Source organism: Poromitra crassiceps (genome assembly GCF_964638095.1).
Source record: "Poromitra crassiceps genome assembly, chromosome: 8".
Lineage (NCBI taxonomy): Eukaryota > Metazoa > Chordata > Actinopteri > Beryciformes > Melamphaidae > Poromitra > Poromitra crassiceps.
In genome coordinates, this window is record NC_139629.1 from 11,546,264 (window position 1) to 11,572,251 (window position 25,988).

The 25,988-nt window shown below is 44.3% G+C and overlaps 1 protein-coding gene and 1 pseudogene across 2 annotated transcripts in view; both read left to right on the forward strand.

The window, feature by feature from the left end:
* The window catches only part of stxbp5l (syntaxin binding protein 5L), a gene marked incomplete at both ends in the record, with an annotated part of 240,189 nt that overhangs the window by 199,278 nt on the left and 14,923 nt on the right, over positions 1–25,988 (forward strand). The window contains 3 exons of the mRNA XM_083641646.1: positions 3,965–4,018; positions 9,170–9,349; positions 24,882–24,983. Of these exons, the coding sequence (XP_083497772.1) occupies positions 3,965–4,018; positions 9,170–9,349; positions 24,882–24,983 (336 nt within the window). The remainder of the gene's footprint in view (positions 1–3,964; positions 4,019–9,169; positions 9,350–24,881; positions 24,984–25,988) is intronic.
* Positions 17,229–18,743, forward strand: LOC310781540 (dynein axonemal intermediate chain 2 pseudogene; annotated as a pseudogene). Its single transcript has one exon. The product of its transcript is annotated as a dynein axonemal intermediate chain 2 pseudogene (transcript).

The window sequence follows — 25,988 nt, forward strand, 5'->3', positions numbered from 1 at the left end:
TTTACAGTCATAGCGCCACCTACTGGCAACAGGAAATTACATGTTTTACACTTACATGAACTGCTCAGAGTGGGTTGAACACATCCACCTCGGATGTGGTCAGAAAATCCTTTACCACCCAATGCAGCTTGGGCATGGCAAACGTTGATGTTTTGCCGTCACACAGGAAGTTGGATTAACTCCATTGGAGATTGTCCAATCTCTGCCAAACTGCACGTGCTTCATACGTGTCCCAGCCTGAAGACATCTATATGTCAATATCCATTTAGAGTCATAGCGCCCCCTACTGGCAACTAGGGGGCGCTCTGCCTATCACTCCAAATTGTCATGTAGATGTTTTCAGGCTGGGATGGTCATCAAACATGTGAATTTTGTTGCGCGTGGGACTGTGTAGGGCCGAGTTACAAACCACTTTCTGTGTTGGCAGTAGGGGGCGCTATGACTATAAATGGATATTGACATATAGATGTCTTCAGGCTGGGACAATGAGCAGTTCATGTAAGTGTAAAAGATGTAATTTCCTGTTGCCAATAGGGGGCGCTCTGCCTATAATGCTATATTGGCGTGTACATGTGTGAAGTCTGGGATGGTCATCAAACATGTGAAGTTTGTTGCGGGTGTGACCACGTACGGCCGAGTTACAAACCGCTTTCTGTGTGGCCAGTAGGGGGCGCTGTGCCTATCACTCCAAATGGTCATCTAGATGTCTTCAGGCTGGGATGCTCATAAAACATGTGATGTTTGGTGCACGTGTGAGCATGTAGGGCCAAGTTACAAACCACTTTCTTTGTTGCCAGTAGGGGGCGCTATGACTATAAATGGATATTGACATATAGATGGCTTGAGGCATGGACACTGATCATGCATGACAAGTTTGGAGCAGATTGGACAATCTACAATGGAGTTACTCTAACTTCCTGTGCGGCGAGTAGGGGGCGCTCTGCCTCTAACTCCAAATGGTCCTATAGATGTCTTCAGGCTGGGATGCTCATCAAACGTGACGTTTGGTGCGCGTGTGAGCATATAGGACCGAGTTACAAAAACCACTGTCTGTGTTGGCAGTAGGGGGCGCTATGACTATAAATGGATGTTGACATCTAGATGTCTTCAGGTATGTACACTGATCATGCATGACAAGTTTGGAGCAGATTGGACAATCTACAATGGAGTTACTCCAACTTCCTGTGTGGCCAGTAGGGGGCGCGCTGCCTCTAACTCCAAATGGTCCTATAGATGTCTTCAGGCTGGGATGCTCATCAAACATGTGACGTTTGGTGCGCGTGTGAGCATATAGGGCCGAGTTACAAACCACTGTCTGTGTTGGCAGTAGGGGGCGCTATGACTATAAATGGATGTTGACATCTAGATGTCTTCAGGTATGTACACTCATCATGCATGACAAGTTTGGAGCAGATTGGACAATCTACAATGGAGTTACTCCAACTCCCTGTGTGGCCAGAAGGGGGCGCTCTGCCTATCACTCCAAATGGTCATCCAGATGTCTTCAGGCTGGGATGGTCATCAAACATGTGTATGTTGGTGCACGGGGGACCATGTACTGCCGAGTTACAAAACGATCTATGTGTTGGCAGTAGGGGGCGCTATGACTATAAATGGATATTGACATATCAATGTCTTACTCATAATCCTCACAATGAAGGTTAATCGAGAGCTTGAGGCTTTTCTGACCACATCTGAGGTGGATGTGGTCAACCCACTATGAGCAGTTCATGTACGTGTAAAACTTGTCATTTCCTTTTGCCAGTAGGTGGCGCTGTAACTATCACTGAATATTGATCTGCAGATATCTTCAGGCATGGACACTTATCATGCACGACAAGTTTGGAGCAGATAGGACAACGTTCAGTTGAGTTACAATCAACTTTATGTGTTGCCAGTAGGGGGCGCTCTGCCTATAATGCTATATTGGCATGTACATGTGTGAAGTCTGGAATGCTCATCAAACATGTGAAGTTCGTTGCGGGTGTGACCATGTACGGCCGAGTTACAAACCGCTTTCTGTGTGGCCAGTAGGGGGCGCTCTGCCTCTAACTCCAAATGGTCATCTAGATGTCTTCAGGCTGGGATGCTCATCAAACATGTGAAGTTTGGTGCACGTGTGAGCATGTAGGGCCAAGTTACAAAGCACTTTCTGTGTTGCCAGTAGGGGGCGCTATGACTATAAATGGATATTGACATCTAGATGTGTTCAGGCATGTACAGTTATCATGCATGACAAGTTTGGAGCAGATTGGACAATCTACAATGAAGTTACTCCAACTTCCTGTGTGACGGCGAAACATCAACCTTCGCCATGGCGCCACGCCCACGCCAGTCAATGAGCACTCATAATCATCACAATGAAGCTGCATTGGGTGGTAAAGGATTTTCTGACCACATCCGAGGTGGATGTGTTCAACCCACTCTGAGCAGTTCATGTAAGTGTAAAACATGTCATTTCCTGTTGCCAGTAGGTGGCGCTATGAGTGTAAATACCATGGATATTGATGTGCAGATATCTTCAGGCATGGACACTTATCATGCATGACAAGTTTGGAGCAGATAGGACAATGTGCATTCGAGCCAATAGGCAAAGACTTGAGCCCATGACGGCCAGCCCCCTAATCTGCATTGAGCAGCAGGCATAAATGCACGGGCCGCCCCCCTAATTTGCATTGAGTGAGGCAGAAATGCATACAGAAAAGGAAAGGAAGCAAGGACGCATCACTAAATACAAAGGAGACATCACTAAATACAAGGCACATAAATAAATGGGAGGTAAATAAAACAGACATAAATAAAATAAAACACACATAAATAAATGCCATAAATAAATGTATAAATGTATAAATAAATGTATAAATGTATAAATAAATGTATAAATGTATAAATAAATGTATAAATGTATAAATGTATAAATAAATGTATAAATAAATGTATAAATGTATAAATAAATGTATAAATGTATAAATACACAAATAAATCATTAAATAAATATATAAAACGTACAAAAATAGGAAAATACACATATATATACATTTATGTCATCTACATTTATTTCTACATATATTTATGATACATATATATGTATTTATCTGCTCATTTATACATTTATTCATTTATTTGTTGATACGGCAGATCCGGGACTCCATAGTAAACACCATCCTGCGTCCATCTCTCTCAACTTGTACCTTTGCAGTCCCTCTACTGCAAAATGCTTGCAAAATGTTGAACAGATTCTTTTGTTTCTTCCAATGTCTGACTGTTTTTTTGTTTCGTTTTTGTATGGACCTTCGTGTGAGCTCCCCCTGTTTATTTGTGCTCCCATGTCAGATATCCCAGGCCTCCTCAAATCCCGGCCAGTCCCAGTTGTAAAATGAAAGAGGAAATTCTAGTTCAACTTAAAGTATCAAGGACAAAGACAGCACTTTATCAGGGTTTGTCAATCACATTGTACACGTTGGCAATGAGAAGATACTTCTTCTTGTCTTTGGGGACCCACCAGGAGTTGGGCTGCAACTTCTGATGGCCCCAACCTGGATTTTAAGCAATTCTAGGTTCAATACTTAAATAATGGCCAAGGTAAGAACCACTGCTCCAACTGCTTCATTGTTAAGACTTAGATGATTGAGTCCATTGGGCAAGGTCTTAACACTGACCCAATACAGACAACAATGACCCAATAAAGATAACTGGGAACACTGGCCTGGGAAAACAACGGCGCATGCATTTTGAAATGGACTTTGCATATGCCTGCCATGTGGGACTGCACCAATTTGCACGTTATGGATCTCTGTTCATTTCAGTCTACTATATATATATATGCTTTTTTATTTTTTATTTTTTAAAGTTCGGTTTGTTTGTACTTTGGTTTGGCATCCTTTTAACTTTGATTTCACTTACTTTTTTTCCTTTCATTTGAAGGGATTAACTGGTGCTTTGTTTCTTATTTCTTTTGTTTCAGTAAAGGGGCCCGGCAGAAAGTTAAGTCTGCCAACAGATCTTAAGACTGATCTTGGTACGGTAGGCGAAAGCCAGCAGTTTTTCCACTTCTGTTCATTTGAGTCATTTACTTTCTCGCTTTGACCATGTTTTCTTCTCAGAAAGGCTTTTATGTTGCTTTATGACTTGTGCTCACGCCAAGTGTCTTTACTCAACTTCTTGATCACTCTCTTCTATCCCAACTAGCCCACGAGGCACTGTTTTGTCCACTTTGACCCTTACTGTGTTTTGATTTGATTTGATTTGAATCTTCCTGTGTTTGTTTTCTTGTACATTTTGCAAGTGTTTCTAAGGGTGATTTGTAACTCATGCCCATATCTAAAGCGGAGACTTTCTCCCGCTCTATCATGATTGGACCATCCTCTGTTATTTTACACAGCCTTGCTCTCCAGTGATTGGATCATTCTCTACCTCTCCCATTGCACCTCGACCATGTCTGCCTCTCAACCGCTCTTTTCTCCATTCTGACTGGATCATCTGCATTACAGAGACTCTCAGTTATCCGCCCTCTCTCAAACATCTCTAACTGTATACTGTACATCAGAATCACAGGTTTCCTGCAGTCTCACGCATACTATCTCCTCCGCTTCTCTAACACAAAATGTGGCAGTTTTTAGGTATTCTCATGACTTGCTTGATTAACGTTTCTCTTTCTGACAGGTTTTTAAAGTGTCACTATAACCTACTTTTCATTTTGTTTTTGTTTGTGTTTTTTGCATTGAACCCTGCATCGTATTTGATTGTATCAGTTGTAGGAAGTCAGAAAATCACCCAAATTGGAAGATGAAAGGGTAAACAGGAAGCACAGTAATCTTGGTGAAGTCGTTAGCACAGATTCTTTATCATCGAGGAGGAGACATTAACTAAAGGGGAAAAAATCTACTTAAAAAGTCATGATGAAATTAACAGTGAAGTCCAAGCACGCCGCCGAACTGGCAAAAGGATGCATTTGGTCAGTGTCAGGGGAAGAACTTTGCTTACGGCGGAGACACACCAGAAACGAGCAGGGGCCTGGCCATTCACCACACAAGTGCTCTGTTTTGCGCAGGCAGCACCGGTCACACCTTGTACTGACTTCATCCCTTGCACGCGGCTGCTCGCGTCAAAAATAGACCACTAAACCAGACGCGGAAACTCTGGTTGCAGGACGCGAGACGGACGCGACGCACCACGGCCGGTGTGATCGCTCTAAACTGTTAACGAGGACGTCGAAATGAAACTGCCTCCGCGTTGCATCGCTTCTGCGTCGGAGACGTTTCTGATGTGTCTGGGCCGTTAGTCTTTTTAACTTGTTGATACCTGCAATTAATATGAACCTCTTCACAGATGTCTGTTATGAAGACAAAATATTTGGTCAGAACAGTACATAGCAGGACTGCTATGTGATTACAATATACTTGCGAGTGTGTGTGTGTGCATATGTGTGTGTACTCAATGGAAGAGTGCATTAGTGTGGGGGGGGGGGGGGGTATAAGGGTACAGTGCCATTTTTCCTGATTTCCTGCAGAGTGTTCCGGTGCAAATGACTGATTCGCCGCTATCTCTGATTGAAATCCACGATAACCAAAACCTCGAGCCGGACACACAATGCTGTCATCCTGTTGGTTTACAGCACGGCTATGGCGTTATCTGCAGCTTTCAAGCCGCGCGTTGCCCCAGCACATCCTGCTACGAAACTAGCTGACACTTTTCATCTTCACTTTGAGATTGAATGATTTGTGCATCAACAGGCCCGACGTGGGATCTTGCATTTTGATTTTTGGATCACAGATGCACGACCAGTGCAAAAGCTTGGCCGTACAGCATATTTACTAATAAACACCTTCCTCATGAGCAAAATTCTCCACAGAGAGAGAGAGACAGGGAGAGTAATAAAACAGAAGAGCTCCCATCAGACCCTCTTCTCAGACCAAGTCTCAGCTCGAGACAATTTATGTGGATAGGCGAAGGCAAGCACATGCATGCACAGTCACATCGCACATGCAAATACTAAGACATCGAGTAAAGACAAAGCCTCCAATATAGTCCATTCCTGAAAGGAGACAAACATAAAGTTACGATGCCAGAAAACAATGCAGGGTCTCCCTTTTATATCAATGCTATCTGCAGCCAAATCCAAATCTTTGCTGAAGACACCTAATGGTGAAAAGTAGGGTACTGAACTGGCCATCTGCCATTGGTGGGTCATTGTGCCAGGTGATCCACCTGTTGTACTCTAGAAGGTGGCATCACCTGGCGCAAAGACCAGCCAATAGAGGATGACCAGTTCATTACCCTACTTTTCATAATCAGAATTATGAGTTTAAATGCAGAATTCTGACTTTATTAAACTCGTAGCCCTTATCCTCTTCCGTAGATTTGCATTAGAATCAATGATCAAATATATTTATTTTATGATTTATTTGAGCTTCTGCACCACTGTCAGTGTTGGCCTTGGGAGTCCCGGGCCTTCATATTAAAAGAAAAAAGAAAGTTTGCTAACAGCCACAGTCTTCTACATTGCTCAAAGGAAAAACAGAGACAAAGATGAAAAATGCCTGTTCAATGCCCCTTCCTACTTAATGAGTACTCACCCAACACCTGTTTTCTTTGCTTTTGCTTTTGACTCTCTGACTGTTACCACCAACATCACATTCTCCTCTCTCTGTTACCACCAACATCACATTCTCCTCTCTCTGTTACCACCAACATCACATTCTCCTCTCTTTGTTACCACCAACATCACATTCTCCTCTCTCTGTTACCACCAACATCACATTCTCCTCTCTCTGTTACCACCAACATCACATTCTCCTCTCTCTGTTACCACCAACATCACATTCTCCTCTCTCTGTTACCACCAACATCACATTCTCCTCTCTCTGTTACCACCAACATCACATTCTCCTCTCTCTGTTACCACCAACATCACATTCTCCTCTCTCTGTTACCACCAACATCACATTCTCCTCTCTTTGTTACCACCAACATCACATTCTCCTCTCTCTGTTACCACCAACATCACATTCTCCTCTCTCTGTTACCACCAACATCACATTCTCCTCTCTCTGTTACCACCAACATCACATTCTCCTCTCTTTGTTACCACCAACATCACATTCTCCTCTCTTTGTTACCACCAACATCACATTCTCCTCTCTCTGTTACCACCAACATCACATTCTCCTCTCTCTGTTACCACCAACATCACATTCTCCTCTCTTTGTTACCACCAACATCACATTCTCCTCTCTCTGTTACCACCAACATCACATTCTCCTCTCTCTGTTACCACCAACATCACATTCTCCTCATTTACTTTCTGAAACCCACTCTCTCTGCCTCTACATTCTCCTCTCTCTGTTACCACCAACATCACATTCTCCTCATTCACTTTCTGAAACCCACTCTCTCTGCCTCTACATTCTCCTCTCTCTGTTACCACCAACATCACATTCTCCTCTCTCTGTTACCACCAACATCACATTCTCCTCATTCACTTTCTGAAACCCACTCTCTCTGCCTCTACATTCTCCTCTCTCTGTTACCACCAACATCACATTCTCCTCATTCACTTTCTGAAACCCACTCTCTCTGCCTCTACATTCTCCTCTCTCTGTTACCACCAACATCACATTCTCCTCATTCACTTTCTGAAACCCACTCTCTCTGCCTCTACATTCTCCTCTCTCTGTTACCACCAACATCACATTCTCCTCATTCACTTTCTGAAACCCACTCTCTCTGCCTCTACATTCTCCTCTCTCTGTTACCACCAACATCACATTCTCCTCATTCACTTTCTGAAACCCACTCTCTCTGCCTCTACATTCTCTTCTCTCTGTTACCACCAACATCACATTCTCCTCTCTCTGTTACCACCAACATCACATTCTCCTCTCTCTGTTACCACCAACATCACATTCTCCTCATTTACTTTCTGAAACCCACTCTCTCTGCCTCTACATTCTCCTCTCTCTGTTACCACCAACATCACATTCTCCTCTCTCTGTTACCACCAACATCACATTCTCCTCTCTCTGTTACCACCAACATCACATTCTCCTCTCTCTGTTACCACCAACATCACATTCTCCTCTCTCTGTTACCACCAACATCACATTCTCCTCTCTCTGATACCACCAACATCACATTCTCCTCATTCACTTTCTGAAACCCACTCTGCAGCCAAATCACTCTCCTTCTGACTTTCCCCTTCTCCCTTGGTTCAACCTTTCTTGTTGACAATCTGATCTTCAACATCTGCCTACTCCTTCCTCATACGGCAAAAGACATCCATCTTGACAAGTCGTTTAGTCATTTAAAATTGAGTCTTAAAACCGCATGTTTCTTCAAATAGGTGGAATAAAGGGTGAGACAATTATGCTGGTTTCCATTGTTTTCTTTGAATCAAGTGACATTATCAAGATAGCCTACTAGTGGAGTGACCTGCAAATGTATGGTAGGACGACACCTTTGAGAAGTGTTGCTCAACAGGAATGACGTATTTCCAACAGTATCAAGTATCTCTCGACACTTTCCTTTCTTGTCGCGTACCTGGAGGATCTTGTTTTGTCTCGGACACTGTCATATTTTGTCATGCAAAGTGAATAAATCGCAATTTAGATTGTAGTTTTCACTGAACTGAACGTCGTTATTGATATTTTGGTCTGTAACGTTTTTGTTCTTTTTTAAATTAGTTGAGCTTAGCTCGTAGTAAAAATGGATCAAGGGTAGTCTATAGATGAAACACTCATTGAAGAATGCAGGTGGAGATACTGTAACTGCCAGTCCTCTGCCAGAATACAAAGATGTGCAGATAGCATTAATGTTGTGGAGGACTGCAAACGTTGGTGGAAAAATCTATGGGACAAGTAGGCTAAGTTTACTATCCTTGCAGTTATTGGTCAGATGAAAAGTAGTTACAGTAGGTTAAACAATAACCACTCTGTGGTTTCTTTTCTGTTGAGTGACACTTATCAAAGTGTCGAGAGCCCTACCATGAATCAGCCTTAAGGAATTTTGCAGATCCCTTTCTAATATTAATAATAATAATAATGTTTAATTGCTCAATACTCAACTAAATGACTTGTCAAGATGAATATTTTTGCAGTGGATTTGACTTTTTATTTTTTATTTCAATATTTCCCTCTTTGTGTTGTTTGCTAATGCTTTGCCGTTGTTACAGATCATGTCAATGGACATTGCACTAGCCCCACCTCCCAGCCCTGCTCGGCAGGGAAGCCTCGCGCGCCGATGGGTCCCGAGGGGCCACGGCTTACCCGCAGAGGCCCCGGCCGACCGCCCTTCCGCAAGGCCCAGTCCGCTGCTTGCATGGAGATCTCTTTGCCTGTATCCCACACTGAAGGTGTGTGCCTGTCTTCCCCACCTCTAACTCCCACCCCTAAACCCCGCATCCCCCATCCACACACACTAGTGCATGCCAACCTACCTCTCACCTTGGGCTAAGCGGGTGGGATTAAGGCCTGGTTGCATAGTTAACACATGCTGGCAACAACCACAAGCTGTCTGTACATGTAGAGGAATGTCTACTTTTATAATGTACATTCTCAATTATAGACAAAAGAGTTGAAAAGAAGTACGTGCCTCCAGTTGAGTGTGCAAGATAAGGAATATTCTGTCATTTTGAACTGAGATGAAGACAGGCATTTGTAGTATTTTAGAATGTCAGCGTCCGTCAACATTTGATTAGCATCTGATTAACCATTACCATTACAACATCCAGTGCAACATGGAAACTGTCACCAACAGGCATCGGCAGCTAATTATCATTCAGCCACTAAAGCCGTTTTCCCACATGCGTACCGGAAAATTACCTGTAAGTCAATATCGGACATTTCCCTTCACACTTCGGCTCGCGCATGTGGGAATCTATCAGCTGCATAGATCCTGTATGTTGGGGGGCGGGGCGGCACTGCAGAGCGGGTGGGGAGTGACGTGTCGGCAAAACTCCGAATGGTGAAATAAGTTTGCTTGTTTATCCGTTCACCTGCGTCGCGTTGAAGCACGTTTTACAGACTGGCTTCGTTTGATGTGTCCGGGCTTGCCTTCGCTGTCGGCAACGTAAGCAAAATACTTCCACATTTCGCTTCATGCATTTGCTTCGTCTGTGTCCCTGTCGGGCTGTGCCTGTGACTGAAGGAGGAGGAGGACTGTGGCCACAGAGAGCGAGCAGGCAGCAGAGGAGAGAGGGGAAAATCAGCACGCCCACACATTATTATCACAAGATCATTTCGCCAGTTTGCTTTAATGTGCGCGAATGATTAGATTATGCCCGCTGGAACATTAAGCAACGTGTGTACACCTCGCCCATGAGAGTGTCGCGGGAAATGACTGGACCCGTTCTACACTTAAGTCCGCTATCGCGCATACCGCTCTTCTGACTGGCTCGACACTGGTGAAATCTCCGCGATGACGGGGTCGCGCTTATACCGGCACGACGACTTTCTCACATGCAGGCATTAGACCACGTTCTGGTCATTTATCGGTACAAAGCGCATGTGGGAAAACGGCTTAAGAGAAATTTAACAGGAGGCCTATTTGTTTTTGGGGCTCTATCTGCAATATGCGCAGAAGACATTTTGCACTGTTGCCCTTTGTGTTGTTTGTGTCGACCAGGCCTGAGGGTTGGTGGAATACTGAATGTTTAACTTGTTTCCTCATACAGTCATAGTTTGGTGGTGTTAACACTAGAAAGACCACAGCGGTCATTTTTACCTTTTTGAAATTTATATGTGCAATAACTTTTTTGAATAAAAAAATACAATGCTGCTGGTACCTGATTTTTACTAAAAGTGTCTGCTTGCAATTTAAAATAGTTTTTATATGAATTACACAAAAGGCAAAGAAAATATCATTTTTACCTAGAAAGACCATAGGCGGTCATTTTGAATTTCCCAGGATTCTAGACCCATATTTTAGTCTATATTTGCACATTTTGGTGTTATTTCATCTTTTCAAAAGATATCTTAACACAAATAATGCATTAATCTCTCAATTGGGTATTTATCATGAGAGATTATAGAGTTTGCAATCTAGTGGTCAAAATAACCACTTTCAGTTATGGAATTCTGGTACTTCTAGTGTTACATTTTGTGCCTTTTTTCTCTCAACTGTTACCCCCCTCTTCTCATGAATAGTGTTTAAAGAGTAACTAGTATAATATATAATATATGCATGTCGTGTTAAAATTGTGTTAACTGTCGCAGTTTTTCAAATAATACACCAGCCGGGGCTAGAGTGAGCACTCAAGGCTGGCTCCATAGGGTCCCATTGCCGTTTCCCCCCCGAAAACGCGGTTTGTTTACCAAAATGCTGCTCGGCTGATCCCTCGTACTGTATAAGCTATTTCTGTTGGCATCAGAGCATAAATAAGAAGCACAGAACAGAAGCTGAAGTATGATATTATGCACACTGGTATTGTTGACATTAATCTACCTTTGACACATTTGGCATTTATTTTTTTCCATGTGATCTCCTCTTATTCACACTCTCACTTTGACTCACACCATCTGAAGGAGTGATGACACAACAGACTGCAGTCCCCCATGACCTGTGTGTGTGTGTGTGTGTGTGTGTCTGTGTGTTTGTGTGTGTGTGTGTGTGTGTGTGTGTGTGTGTGTGTGTGTGTGTGTGTGTGTGTGCGTGTGCGTGCGTGCGTGTGTGTAAACGTGCATTCCTTTGTCACTCTGTGTGTGTGTTTGTGTGCGTGCGTGTGTGCGTTCCTTTGTCACTCTGTGTGTGTGACGCCAACAGGTGATTTGATGCCTTGCGCTCTTTCACCTGTCTATCTTCCTCTAGGTGTTTCATCTAGCATCTAGCTCCACATTATCATCTGCTGATCTAAGTGCCTGAAGCCAATAATACATTCCTTATTTAAATTAATAACCCACAACATTTTCATAATAATTAAATGTCCGTTTTCAATTGAACCGATTGCCGATTGAACTCGAGTTCTATGACAGGGCTCATATGCTCTAGCCACTCACTTGAGGGGATTGGCAAACTTAATTTGCATACACCTCAGCCAATCAAGATAAGCCTTGAGCAAGCCGAGCGCATAAAACCTGCTGGCTTCTGCTATTCTCCACCCAGTTACTTTCAGCAACTCATGGAACTGCACGGCGACTGTCAAGTGACTCTGCTTGCCAATATATAACTAGTTACAATAGCAAGCTTGATAGCTCATATTCTGCTCAAGGGGTGGAGCCGGAAAACTCCACCCCTGCTGCGACACCAGCATGAACAACCATGCTGTGTCAGTCCTGGATTGACTGAATAGTGCAATATAGTGTCCTCTAGTAAGAGAGTGGCATCAGCGGAGGACCAAAATGCGAGACTCATTAGCCAATGAACAGCCAGGAATGGGTCTCGCGCTACTTTTGCATGCTAAAATAAAGCTGATAATGTACAATTTGATTCAAGGGATGAAAAACCCTTTCATAGTACAACACAAACTGTCTATTTTGCTGCAACTCGACAGTGCTGCTTTTTTTACTCAAGAGTTCCACTTTCTACTTCCTGGAAAAAAAACTGGTCCATTGGAGTGAATGGAGATGTCGGAACTCTTCTATTATACGGCTCTGGTGCGATAGTGCAAGGATGCTGCCCCAGAGGCCCATCCGCTCGGCAACCACACAAGAAAACGACGCTACATACTGTACAGTGACCATTGCTAGTCCATTGGGGCAGCCCTAGAATGCAATACTCTGGGTGGGTAACAAAGTACAAATACTTTGTTACTGTAGCTACTTAAGTAGAATTTTCATGGATATGTGCTTTACTGAGTATTTATTTTTCTCCCTACTCCCTACATTTTAACACAAATATCTGAACTTTCTACTCAAACAGACTCATTACTTTAGTTTTGATGCACAACAGACAAAAAGCCTGACGTACTGTAGCACAGACTAAGCTGCTGAACTGAACTTTTTAATGCATCATTGATCCTCTATCCTTTCCCCCTGTTTTTAGCATTTATTTTAATAGGTAATTAAAGTTTTATATTTTTAAACTGAAGAAACCCAAGTCAGCCTCTTTCTGTATTCGCACCACATTTTCACATGGTGCCGAAAATCCGAGAAAGAACAAGGAGAAAAGAAACGGAGTGGAGACGCGAATTCCAGAACAAGCCATGGCAGATCTTCCAAGAATATGGAGGACAAGGAGAGCGGCACGAATGGCCACGACAATACTTTTTAATAAGATTGATATGGAGGTCAGTGTACAGTTTTGGACTGACTCGATATATCACCATGAACTGGATCAAAATCACAGCAAAATAATGGAAACCATTTGTGGCTAATACAGAAATCCAGAGTCTGACGTCGCCGGAGAACTGGAGGCGTTGATTGTAAAGGAAAAGACAACCCTGCTGACCGTAGGACGCGTGGCATAACTGCAGAGGTGTTGATTAATGACAACACCCTGTGGTGAAATGGACCGGACTGGCTAAATTCACCACATGTTCCGCCAGTAGACGAAATAAACACTCTTCTGACCGATGGCGAGGATGTCACACAAAATCTGGTTACTGCTGATGAGGAAGCTCTGACCACGGAGAAATACAGCAGTCTAAAAAGCTGCTCAGAATCACTGCATGGGTGATGAGCTTTACGCACAACTTGCGCAGCGTGAAGAAGCGCTATGGAGAGCTATGCACTGAGGAGATTGAATCATCTGCAAAATACTGGATCAGACTGACACAAAATAAATGTTTCTCAAAGGAAATGAAACAACTGTAAAAGGAAAATGATTTGGACAGAAATTCCCAAATTCTCATTTTGAAGCCCTTCTTGGATGAAGAAAAACTAATTTGTATGGGAGGCAGACTGCAAAATGCAAACTGTGCTAATATGGATAAAAGCACCCATGGATTTTGCCAGCTGATGGCAAAATGTCTGAGCTGATAAAAAGGTCCCATGATGATGGCATGCACTCTGGCTTACTGTACAAGTTACTTACACTTACTGGTAAGTAAGTTACTTACACTTTAAGTGTACTGTAAAGCTAAGGCTGGACAACAAGCTGTGCCCCCATTGCCACGTGATCGCATCACAGAGGCCCAACCCTTTGATATTGTAGGTGTTGATGTTTTATAATGGTTATTGCTGTGGGCAGGTGTAGGGGCTGTGTTGTGGCGTCCATTCTTTTGAGCAGCTTGTGCAACATCCTTCTCTCCACAACCACCTCCAGGGGCTCCAGAGTGGTCCCCAGCACCGAGCCAGCTCTCTTTATCCGTTTGTTCAGTTTCTTAGTCGCCAGCTCTGATGCTGCTGCCCCAACAGGTGGCTGCAAAGAAAGAGAAAAACACGTGCAGTCACGAGAGCTATCCATCTGGAATTAGTCTCTGATCTATCCACAGCACAGACACGTTTTTGCTGTCATTTAGGAGATTCATTTCGAGAAGAGGACTTTGTAGTACCATCTGATAGCGCAAAAACCTTTCATGTAAATTCAATGTAAATTCATATTTAATATTGACTGAACACACCTCCACTCATGTACATATTGTATATATTTATATTTGATTTGATTGCACTTGCAACGTTGTGATTGTCTTTTAGTTATCTTTCCTACTTCTTTATCTCTGTATATTGATGTTACCGCTACGCTGCATACAGACGCTAAGACAAATTCCTCGTATATGTAACTTCCATACTGTGGCAATCAAAAGTGATTCTGATTCTGATTCTTTAAGCGTGCTGATAAGGATCTAAAGGAAATGTGGAACGTGATGAAAGGAGCAGAAATGCAAAGGTTCTTCTCTGGAAAGATGATGAGCGCAGATGATGTCACACACACACACACACACACACTTGACCTCCATGCCAAATGTCAGCCTCCTAGGGCGAAAACTGCCCGCTAAAAGGTGGTGAACTTTTTGTGGGCCGACCAACCAACCAACCAACCGATTTATAGAGCTGCTGGCTATGCTGGCCACAAATTTGCATATCTGGCCGCAGCTATAGCGAATTTGCGCTTGTTCATTTTTTTCACCATAATGTGAGTGGCCATATTGAAATAGAAAATAAATAAAGTACGCACACTGAGTAAAGCACCCGGTCAGTTTATTTCGACCTCAGAAAGGCCGTTTTATTTTAGTCTTCCTAGTAGGAAGTGGGAATTTGTGACCTCTGAGTTATAATTGAATGCAGCATACAAACTCGGGTATGTGCTGTGAAGTTATCCCTCCGGATAGCGATAATCCATTTTCACCTGGTTTCTGCATCGGAGGGAAATGGATGAAAACGAAGTACTTTGTTGTTACTGGAGCCTTGACACAAAGGCATGCAGAAATGTTCAGCTGTAGAAAAACGCCTTATTTGCACATACCGGTAGATTTAGCAGCAGTAGATATCAGTGTCAGTGATGTCATCACTGATGTCACTCAAACAATTTGTATCAGTGACTGATGTCATCAATACTGATGTCATCAGTGATGATGTCACACACACAGACACACACCGCTCGAATTGCCCGTGACACAATTGCTCAAGTTGCTCGCGTTGCTGACATAACTGATGATATCACAGACGGTTAACTGATGATGTAAACTGAGCATGCATCGGCCCGATGACACACACACACACACACTGTCACGGTCTGTTAGGTGAGAGTAGGCAGTATCCCCTTAACTAATTATGATAATGTATATGTTATATATAATTTAAACATATTTATATGTTTTCTGGCTGATTTATCATTGCATGAAGCGTATGTACCTGTGCGCAGCCGCTGTGTTGATGTGTTGAGAGCGGCTGGAGATGCCCATTATGGTAGCGCGCCCCGGGGCTTGCTCTCTGTTCCGGATACAGGACATGGCTGGAATGGATGCAATGTCGCCAGTGGACAGCAAATATCTGTTTGTGCCCCTTTTGGAATAAGTTTGATATCCTATCTATGTCTCACGTTTGGGGCCCATTCACTGAAAGTGGGAAGCTTGGATTTTCTCCCACATTCGCCGGATCATCTGAGCTGGCCCAGGAGCAAGGCCGAACCTGCCAGCCCTGAGGAGAGCTGACGACGATCTATCATCCTTCACCAAGGCCAGGTAATACGCTATCGTCAATGATGATCAGCCTAATCTCCTTGTAACCTGTCTTCACATTCATGTTGTGGATGTTGGTGTTGTGATGAAATACCACTAGACATGAGTTTAATGAGAAGTTCAGAACCAACCTGTGACCTACACACACACACACATTGCCCGGGTTGGGTTGCGCAAGTGATTTCACTTGGGCAAAGTTAAAAAGTTTATTGAGCGCACACAGGGTGCACAAAATAAACTAGCGCGCTTATTTCTAGTGCTCATGAACTTGAATTGAAAAATCGGCTTTGTCAGTCGCTGCCTACAGTATGCCAATGCTCAATGCTCATGTGCAGTTTCAGATTGATTGGCCAACCTGTTGGGGAGATAAATGGATTCAGAGAGGACAGACAGTTTCCTTCATTTTATATAGTAGGATTCCGGGACCATCTGTATGTCTATATGTGTGTGTCCTTTGCAAACTGTATCTCGAGAACAGTTTGTCTGATTGACTTCGAAATTGGCTGCTCGGGACGCGACGGAGTGCAGTGCCAAATTTTGTGCAATTTGACCAATCAGAACGCAGTTTTGTGGCGAAGTCACTCATGAACACAGTGAGATCACATGTGAAAACAAATGTGTGCATCACTGATGATGTCACAATGTTGATGATGATGATGATGCACAAAGTGAAATCATCAGTTGACAGTTCACTGGACATTGTACAGTACATCTTCACTGTTTATGACATCACTAATGATGTCATGAGATTAACTATGCATAAGTGCCCCAGTTGATTGGACATTGTGACATCATTGACATTGTGATATCATCAGTGATTTATGACAGACCCTGATTATGTCAGATATTGGGACATCAGCAGTGATGTCATAAATCCTTCCCTGCCAAGGCTAAGTACGACCCCCATTTGGTGGTATTGAGTGTCCTGAGAGATCTTCCTTCGTAGGTTGCAGTTATGGCCAAGAGAACAACTCGTAATGTTGTCATACAGTCTTCTATATTAATGTCAACTCCCAAAGGTGGGGTTAATACAGATTCTGTTACATCAGTAAGCACTGGTATGCGCCATGTGGAGGGTGGCTGGCCCAGACAAATCGATATCGATGACGTTGATCAGACCGCGCGCTTCAAGAAGAAAGCACTAAGAGAGGAGCTATATGTAGGCTCCATGGTGAACATGGCCAGCTGGATGGAACAGACCCAGGGCCAGAGCAATGCCATTGACATTTATCAGCAGTACTTTGCGGATGAGGAGGAGATGGAGGAGGAGGCGGCTCCAGACCAGCTTGTCACAGGGACCTTCGTAGACCATGTGCCTGAGCCTTCAGCCAGGACTATCACCATTTTCAAAGACCCGAATGAAGTCAAGCGCACTGCAACCGGCCTTTCCTGGCATCCTAATGGCAGCCACAAGTTGGCTGTGGCCTACTGCTGCCTGGAGTTCCAGAAAGCCCCTGCTGAAATGAGCTTTGACTCCTACATATGGGACATTGAGAACTTCACAGAGCCAGATATGACTGTGAAACCTGTGTCTCCCCTCATCTGTCTGGAGTACAACCCCACAGACTCATACATGCTGGCCGGGGGCAGCTACAATGGAGTGCTCGCCTACTGGGACACTCGCAGAGGCAGCCAGCCAGTGGAAATGTCTAAGCTAGAGCACAGCCACCAGGAACCGGTTTACAAAATACTCTGGTTACAGTCAAGCACAGGAACTGATATCTGCTCTGCGTCCACAGATGGTCAGGTGCTGTGGTGGGACATCCGTAACATGGCTGAGCCTACAAAGAAGCTGGTGTTGGACCCCAGCAACGAGGATAACCTTGATAAAGCCTTTGGAGCCGTTTCCCTAGAGTTTGATACTACCATGCCCACTAAGTTCATGGTAGGGACAGAACAAGGTTTGGTGGTTTCTTGCAACTCGGAGGCCAATACACCAGCAGAGAGTATCGTGGATACATTTAAAGGCCATTTCGGCCCTGTCTACGCCCTACAAAGACACCCCTTCTTCCCCAAGAACTTCCTCACTGTGGGAGACTGGAGGGCTCGCATCTGGTCTGAAGACATTAAGATGAGCTCCATCATTTCAACCAAAGCTGAGGCATCATACCTGACAGACGCCTGCTGGAGTCCAGTTAGACCCTCTGTCTTCCTCACCATCAAGATGAATGGAACGCTGGATGTGTGGGACATCCTGTTCAGGCAGCTCGACCCCACACTCCGCTTCAAAGTGTGTGACGAGGCTCTCTACAGCTTAAAGATGCAGGATAACGGGCGATTCCTGGCATGTGGCTCCCAGCTGGGATCTGCCATGCTGCTGGAGATCTCGCATGGATTATGCACCCTACAGAGGAACGAGACGAGCATGGTCGCTTCTATGTTTGAGCGCGAGACCAGGCGAGAGAAGATCCTGGAGGAACGTCATCAGGAGAAGCACCTTAAGGAGCAGAGTGCGTCAGAGCAGAGGCAGGACCAGGCGGGAGATGGACAGTTGAGCCCAGAGCAGCTGATAGCACGTGCAGAGGCCCAGTTTTACCAGATCTTGGAGTCTGAGCGCAAAAAAACAGAGGTCGAGGAGGTCGAAGAAAAAAGAGAGGTCACGGAGGTTGAAGAAAAAACAGAAGTCGAGGAGGTCGAAGAAAAAATTGAGGTCAAGGAGGTCGAAAAGGTTGAAACACCTGAGCAAGACTGATGATAGAAAACAAGACACATGGTCTAATAACGGCATGGCTTCCCTGCAGTCCTACTTACTACAATTGCAATCCTACTACAATTGGGGTCTGACATTCCTACTAGTATAATCGCTCCGATCGCCTCCAGAATCTGCCAAAACACTGTTTCCCACTGCTATGACATTACTGAAGAGGTCCTAAATCACTAATGTCATACAGTTGTAGATGGCTCGGGCCAAGTGCACCAGCTGGGCGTACACCTAGGTGTAACGTTACGTCCGACTTAGAACTCAAAGTTACGACCAACAGAAGTTTATGGCTAGTGCACCATGTAGTCTTAACCCCCCTTTATGTGTTGTGCCTGGGTGTAACTTTTATGTCTGGTATGGAGCAGGCTTAAATGGAAAAGTAAAGCGTGGGAAAACAGAAAACAAACGAGCATCATGGCAGGGCGTCTTGTACAGAATAAACAATGAAAGGGCATTGAGACAGGACAGAGTTGTCTGTGACTGGTACAAACAAACCCACTGGACGTCTATTCAGAGCGTGAATTGATTGAGAGGTTTTGCTTTGGCAGGCAAGCCTGTTTGAGTTCATTGAGGAGCTGTCCCCTCAACTGCAGCATGTAATGTAACAGACATGTCCCCCCTGCCTTGCAGGTTTCTGTTTGTTTGTGTTGGCGCTGTTAAATTGAGCTGTAAGAACGTTTCTATGATTTGAATACAACTATACGTTTTCTTATTTCACTCAGGGCTCGACAGTGCGATCATTTTGATCGTATTTGCTACTAAAAATAGAACAGTGTGAATTGTAAAATGCAATAAGGGGCACGTGTGCGAATACAGAATTCAACCGTTCAATTCATTTTTAATGCCACGCTCAGTTTTAATGTTGTTGCAGTGTGTAGAGAAGGCAGCACTGCGCAGAACCAATGGTGTCCGTTGAAAAAAGCATGTGATTGACTCGTCACCGGAAGGGCCCTGGCTCGGCTCAGTCAGTCAGTCGCCTGGCTGTTTAGACGAAAGGCCGACAGCTGACAGCCAGAAAAGTGTCTACTCTGTAATAATACGCGTTAGCCAGTTACTGGCTGGCAAGGCAAGAGTCACATAAACAGAGGGGATTAAAATATGTCAGACGATGGATTTGTACACGGGAGACGGGTGCAGCAGACGATAGTTATGGCTAGCGCCTAGCGTTAGCTGGCTTGTATGAATGACATCGCTAGTTATTTAGCAGCTAATGTTTGCGTTAGCAACGCAAGCGTTAGCATGCCACTCGCTAACGTCTTCAAAAAGACCTGTTGACAATCTGGCTAACGTTATGCTGTCTGTTATTACATAGACCATCTAACGCTATCTGATATCAGCTATCTGATAACGTTACACAGCTATGGTTTTCAACAGAACAATAGCCAATGAGCTGTATTGAGCCCTTCTGGTAGGAAATAAATGCATGTTGCATCATGATAATACTTTGAATTGAATTAAACTTAATTGTAACATAATAGAGATTAATAGAATCATATCGAATACATGCTATATTGTTCTTTATCAAATTTTAATTGTGCTCCTAAAATTCTTTATGTGCTCCTAACTTTTTCAACTCAGTAGCACATCTGCTCCTTGGGAAAATGGTAAGCGTTGAGCCCTGATTTCGAGCCCTGGGGTGTGGGACTTTCCAAGCGATTCCAGGACTTTAAAACTTTCCCAGATCATAACCCACCGCCATGCAAATCTTCAGCCCAATCCGACCCAGGGTGTGGGGGTCAGGTGGTTTCCTGGATTTTTCAGGACTTTCCAGGTGGTTCCAGGACTTGATGACCTTCCCCAGATAATAACCCCCTGCTATGCAAGATTTCACCCCAATCCAACCTGGGGTGTGGACGTGAGGTGTTTTCCAGGATTTCCAGGTGGTTCCCAGACTTGATGATGTGTCCATGATGACCTTCCCCAGATCATAACCCACTGCAATGCAAATTTTCAGCACAATCCGACCTGGGATGTGGGCCTGCATAAACGACACACACACACACACACACTAGGGCTGTCACTTTTTCCCAAAATAAAGTTTGAACGAACTTTAATTGCCCGAAATTCGTTCGAATATATTCGAAGTTTTTTGGTTAATAAAAAAAAAAAAAAAAAATTCAGGCCAGGCCACCGGGCATCAGCCCGACGTGTTAGTCACAACACTGCCTCACAAACTTGGCTGCATCCAACTCGAGACAACTTTTCAGACCCTGGAGACAATCTTTCTCAGAAGAGACTAACGCGACAAATCTGGAGACTTTTTCTGACATGGGATTAACATTACCAGCAAGCAGCAGTTGGTTAATTTTGGTTCATAAAAAAAAAAAAAAAAAATCGAACAGTCAATTTACATATCGAACACAAACCCCTCCCCCACATTCGAAGTTGCATTCGAATTTCGAATGAAAAGTGACAGCCCTAACACACACACACCTCAGCTTTCACACACACACACACACACACACACACACACACACACACACATATATATATATATATCAGTGGGCATTTCAGCCTGCCTATTTTTGACGCCTATGCGGAAATTGCATTCTTTCAAATGGCCAGTGGGGGTCGCAGCTTGTGTAGCACTCCCGGGGGAACGTCCATTCAACTATATGGGAAACGAGCCAACTTCTCTCTCGATCTATGTCTTATATAAACACTTTCCAAATCAGTGTATGGTCTGACAATTTCAAGTCTTTTTCATGTTCTAACGCGCTCCGTTTTCCAAATTATAGCCCCATTTCGAGGAAAATTGACGACAAATATTGGATAATAAGAACAGTAATACTTCCGACCGGTAGAGGCAGCAATGTGCCGCAAGGCATCAGGTGGCAAGTAATAGTTGAGCAAATTATCAGAAAATAGCGTTACTTTATGATATTTTAATAATGTTAGTAGACACACGTAACTATATAGATACCATACATCTAACGTCCATAACATGGCGGACCATTTAACGTTATTTATACCGTTAGATAAAGCCTTAAGCCTTCTCTGTATTCAGACCATTCAGACCATTGGATTCAGCCCAGAAACCGGAGTACGTTAAGGTTTTAAATAGAGTCACGTTATAAACAACTAACCAACGCTGGGGGTCCGTATGGAAACAGTGTTACTCGAAATGGTTAAAAGTTAAATCAATTTGGTCATTCAGTGCCGTTTTACTGCAATGTAAAGTAAGTAGCGTTAGCCACTACATTAGCCAAAGTAGCTGACTACCCATAATGCATTACGGCGATAAGGGAGACAGACCAAATTCGGAAACTCCCCCGGCAGCCGCTAGGGGCAGCCGCCCCCTCCCCTCGTACTTCTGTGTAGCATTAATTCATTCAACCAATCAAACAAAATCAAACAATATCCGGAAGTGAGCTTCATTTTGCTGTGTCAAAGTCAATGAGCTATGTTGGTCCATTATATATAGGTCAATGATATATATATATATATATATATATATATATATATATATATATATATATACCGGTATATATATATATAGTCTAAGTGCAAGTCTGTTAATTGAGGAGCAACCAAAGTCTACAGAGAAGCTGCTGCAAGGTTTTCATTGCTGCACTCATAGCCACAGCTATTATAAATAATGGCGAAGGAGACACACTTTGAGCCACACCAATCCATTCCATTACGTTTCACACAATAATTCTTCTCTGCATTTCAGCAGACCCTCACCTGTTTTCTACCTATTGCTTGCGTTGGAAAACCACTCTTGGCCTGGTGCTATACAGTGTATGGCCAGCAGGGTCACTGGCATCATTAAAGGTCAACAAGTGGAGAGCTGAGGCTGATGCTAATGACACTGCACACCAGGGCAAGGCGACAGAGGAGGCAAATGGCAAGTACAGTAAACACACCTCCAACCCCGTCAGACACCCGGCACAGTCAGCACTGCACCGATTAAAGATTGAAAATGTCTGACATGATTGGCTTGATTTAATTGCCTTTGCGTATGGCAAAAGAGAATCAATGCACACGTGTAAAGTAGAGATGGGGTGTAATCAGCGGATTGGGCTGGAGGGACGAGGGAGTGTTGCTTCCAATAGTGTAACCCTAAATTCATCAGGATGCACTTCCCTTGGCCCCTCTGCAGTGGGTTAATAGGCTATTGATCAGTACCAATGACCAATTCCTCGGCCAAGTTCTGAGATTTCTGACTTTCAAAATGGACTTTGTTCAGCTCTATTCTCAGCCTCGGCCTCGGTGTGCATAGAAATGATGAGAGCATTGAACGAGCATGGCACAGCCTATTAGGCGTCTGTCCTTGTCTCTGTGGGTGTGACTGTGAATGTGCACCTATCTGTGCCAGGAGTAAAATGTGTCTGTCTTTGTCTGTCTCACCCTTTAAGGGTGCTTTCACACTGGCGCCCCGGTACCGTTCCCGAGCACACTTGTCCCCAAATTGACCCCAGTTTCGGAACGTTTGATGAATGTGAACGTTGCGTTCCGTTCCGCGCCCGGGCGCGCAACGGGGAACCGTGACAGGATCAACTTGAAAAGGTGGTCTGGGGAGTGCTTTGGCGTGCCTGGGCATGGAACACTTGCGAGTGTGAAAGCCAACCAGGCATAGTTCATGATGCAAGTGCACTCTGTTCCGTTTCCGAGCGCGGAAGAAATGTTGTAATGTGATAGCTGACCAGCGGGGGAGAGGGGAGGGGGGACAATCGTTCCCGGGTGCAGAACGGAACGAAAGCAATCGTTCCCAGTGAGAAAGCACCCTAAGTCTGTCTGCCTTCTTTCTACCTCCCTTCTTCCCTTATCCCCTCCCCAGCCCTCCCTTCCCTTGCCCACCTCCAGCTGCCTGCAGGGGGCCCCAGAGTTCCCTGTGTCCTGCCAAGAGTGCCACTGTGCCTGTCTTTCATTAGCCAATGCCCCACAGGCTCAGTCACACAGCGTAAACACTGAGCTGAGCTGCTGCTAGCCTCGACCCTCGCCATCACCCAGCACAAGGCTATTTCCGGTCTGTGGCTGCCAGCAGCATTGTACAGCAATGTGGTCACAATACCAGAATTTTGACTTCAACACCAACTCAAAAAACTGTGGTACCAGGAAAGCCATCAAGCAATGTGTTTCCAATACTTAACTCGCTCAGCTTTGTAGTAATCTTTGCACTTTTTTCCCCAATGTCAGTTGGGAATGGAAATGGCTGGGATCCTGTTCAAGATGTGGTGGACGGTTGGATACTGTTTCCATGTTTTTCAGCTGACCGTTGAATCTGCTGCAGTCCGACTGTCAAGACACAGACTGCAGCACTGGCTATCCCAATCCTTTGTCGTCTTTTAACTCTTCCAGTTCACGCGTCAACACCCTCCGGTAGTGAAGTCGAAATGGAATTCCAGCTCGCAGGACATATTTATACATTTCTACAATTCAAAATGTAGCTCAGTCTTTCGCTACAGTATCAAAGTAGTATTACTTTTTTTGTTATCGTCCAATGTGGTCGTACAGTAGTTGTGAATCCAACAGCGTTTATTGCATGCAGCCGAGGGATGCATTGTTGTGTCAATCACAGTTACGGATCACTCTCAAAAACATGCTACTCTTGTCTTGTCTTGTCGAGCAGGCCACGAGGAAAATAAGTGATCTGCCTCTCTCTCTCTGTCACTGTTTATTCTAACCCAGTGGTTCTCAAATGGGGGTCCGGGGACCCCCAGGGGTCCGTGGCACTTTGCAAGGGGGTCCGCGCAAAGTTTTCAGGAAAATAAAAATAAACATGTTTTTGTGTGTGCAAAAGCTTCATAGTGCAACGAAAATATTTTATGCTTTAAATCTAAAATGGTTCATGGACTACATTCTAATCTAACAAACCTATCAATTTTAAAGTCAGGCACGTTACCGTGGAAACAATTAAGCTTAGCCCAAAATCACAAATCAGAATGAGGGGGTCCCCGGTATATTTTCTATCTTGTAAGGGGTCCTTGGCTGAAAAACATTTGAGAACCTCTGTTCTAACCAATCTCTCCTCGCTGAGTTGCATCTCTCTCTCTCTCCCCTCTCTGTCATTCTTGCTGTTGATCTGTCCATCTCGTCTGTCGTCTGGTCTCGGCCGGCTGGCTGGCCGTGTGTGTTTTTGTGTTCGGGGGGTTCTATGGGGTTCATGTGGTTGAGGATGAGTAGGTTATGCATCCAGGAGGGCAATGCTTCAGCAGTTACACGGAGTCAGTATGTACTCCCACGACGAGCACCACACCACCACCTACTACTGCTGGAGCGAGAGAGGTAAGGGGGCGTCGACCTCCAACCTGCCAACCGCTGTCCTGCTGAGTATTTATACGTCCCGTCAGTCCGTCCGTTCGTTCGTTAGTCCGTCCTGTGGCCCTGTTTCATCTCAAGGATACCCAGATACCTCTTGTCCTGGGGTGAGGAACCCTATTACCATATTATTCACCATGTTATCACCTTGAACAAGGCTTCTATCTGTCGCCCATAGGATCTCTAAAACACATAAGATCTCAAACACATAGGATCTCTAAAACATAGGATCTCTAAAACAGTGCATAGTATATACAGTATGTGTTATGTGGCAGCGTTCAGTTTTGCATGGATATTATCTCCCCTCCGCCCCATAAGTAGGATGATTTCTTTTAACCCTATGTGGTTCCCAACATATTCAAAAGGATCTGCCAAAATGTGATCCACTTATAGAATGAACCTATGGACATGGGACTTTGCAGCAGTTGTTGTTACCTAAAGTCTGCATGCTGTCTGTGTAGCATTAGCCTGCTAAGGCAGCACAGCACTGCCTCTTAATAATTGAGGCATCACTGCAGGAATCATACTTGGGCAATCCAGAAATACTTTTACGATGGAGGCTAAAGCTATAAATATATAATGGAGGACTTGAATGCGTAGCAATCACGAGTCAAAGGAGTCTTCATATTTGGTGCTGTCAGTGTTTGTATGCGTGTGCTTTCTTCTGTGCATTCTTGTGTGTGTGTGTGTGTGTGGGGGGGGGGGGGGGGGTCAGTGTTGTAGTACTCAAGTCCATTCTTAAACTCATTTTCAGGACTAGTGGACTTGACCACTGATGCCTTGGACTTGGACTCGAACATTCATTCATTCGGACTTGGAATTTGGAGACTACTGACAGACTGTGACATTATTCAGACACATCCTACATGCAGATTCACGCTCATGTTCAGTAACTCCAGACTCGGACTCAGGTAACAGCGACTCGACTTCTTTAGTAGTGTTGGAGTACTCAAAACCGGTCTTGGTCTCAAG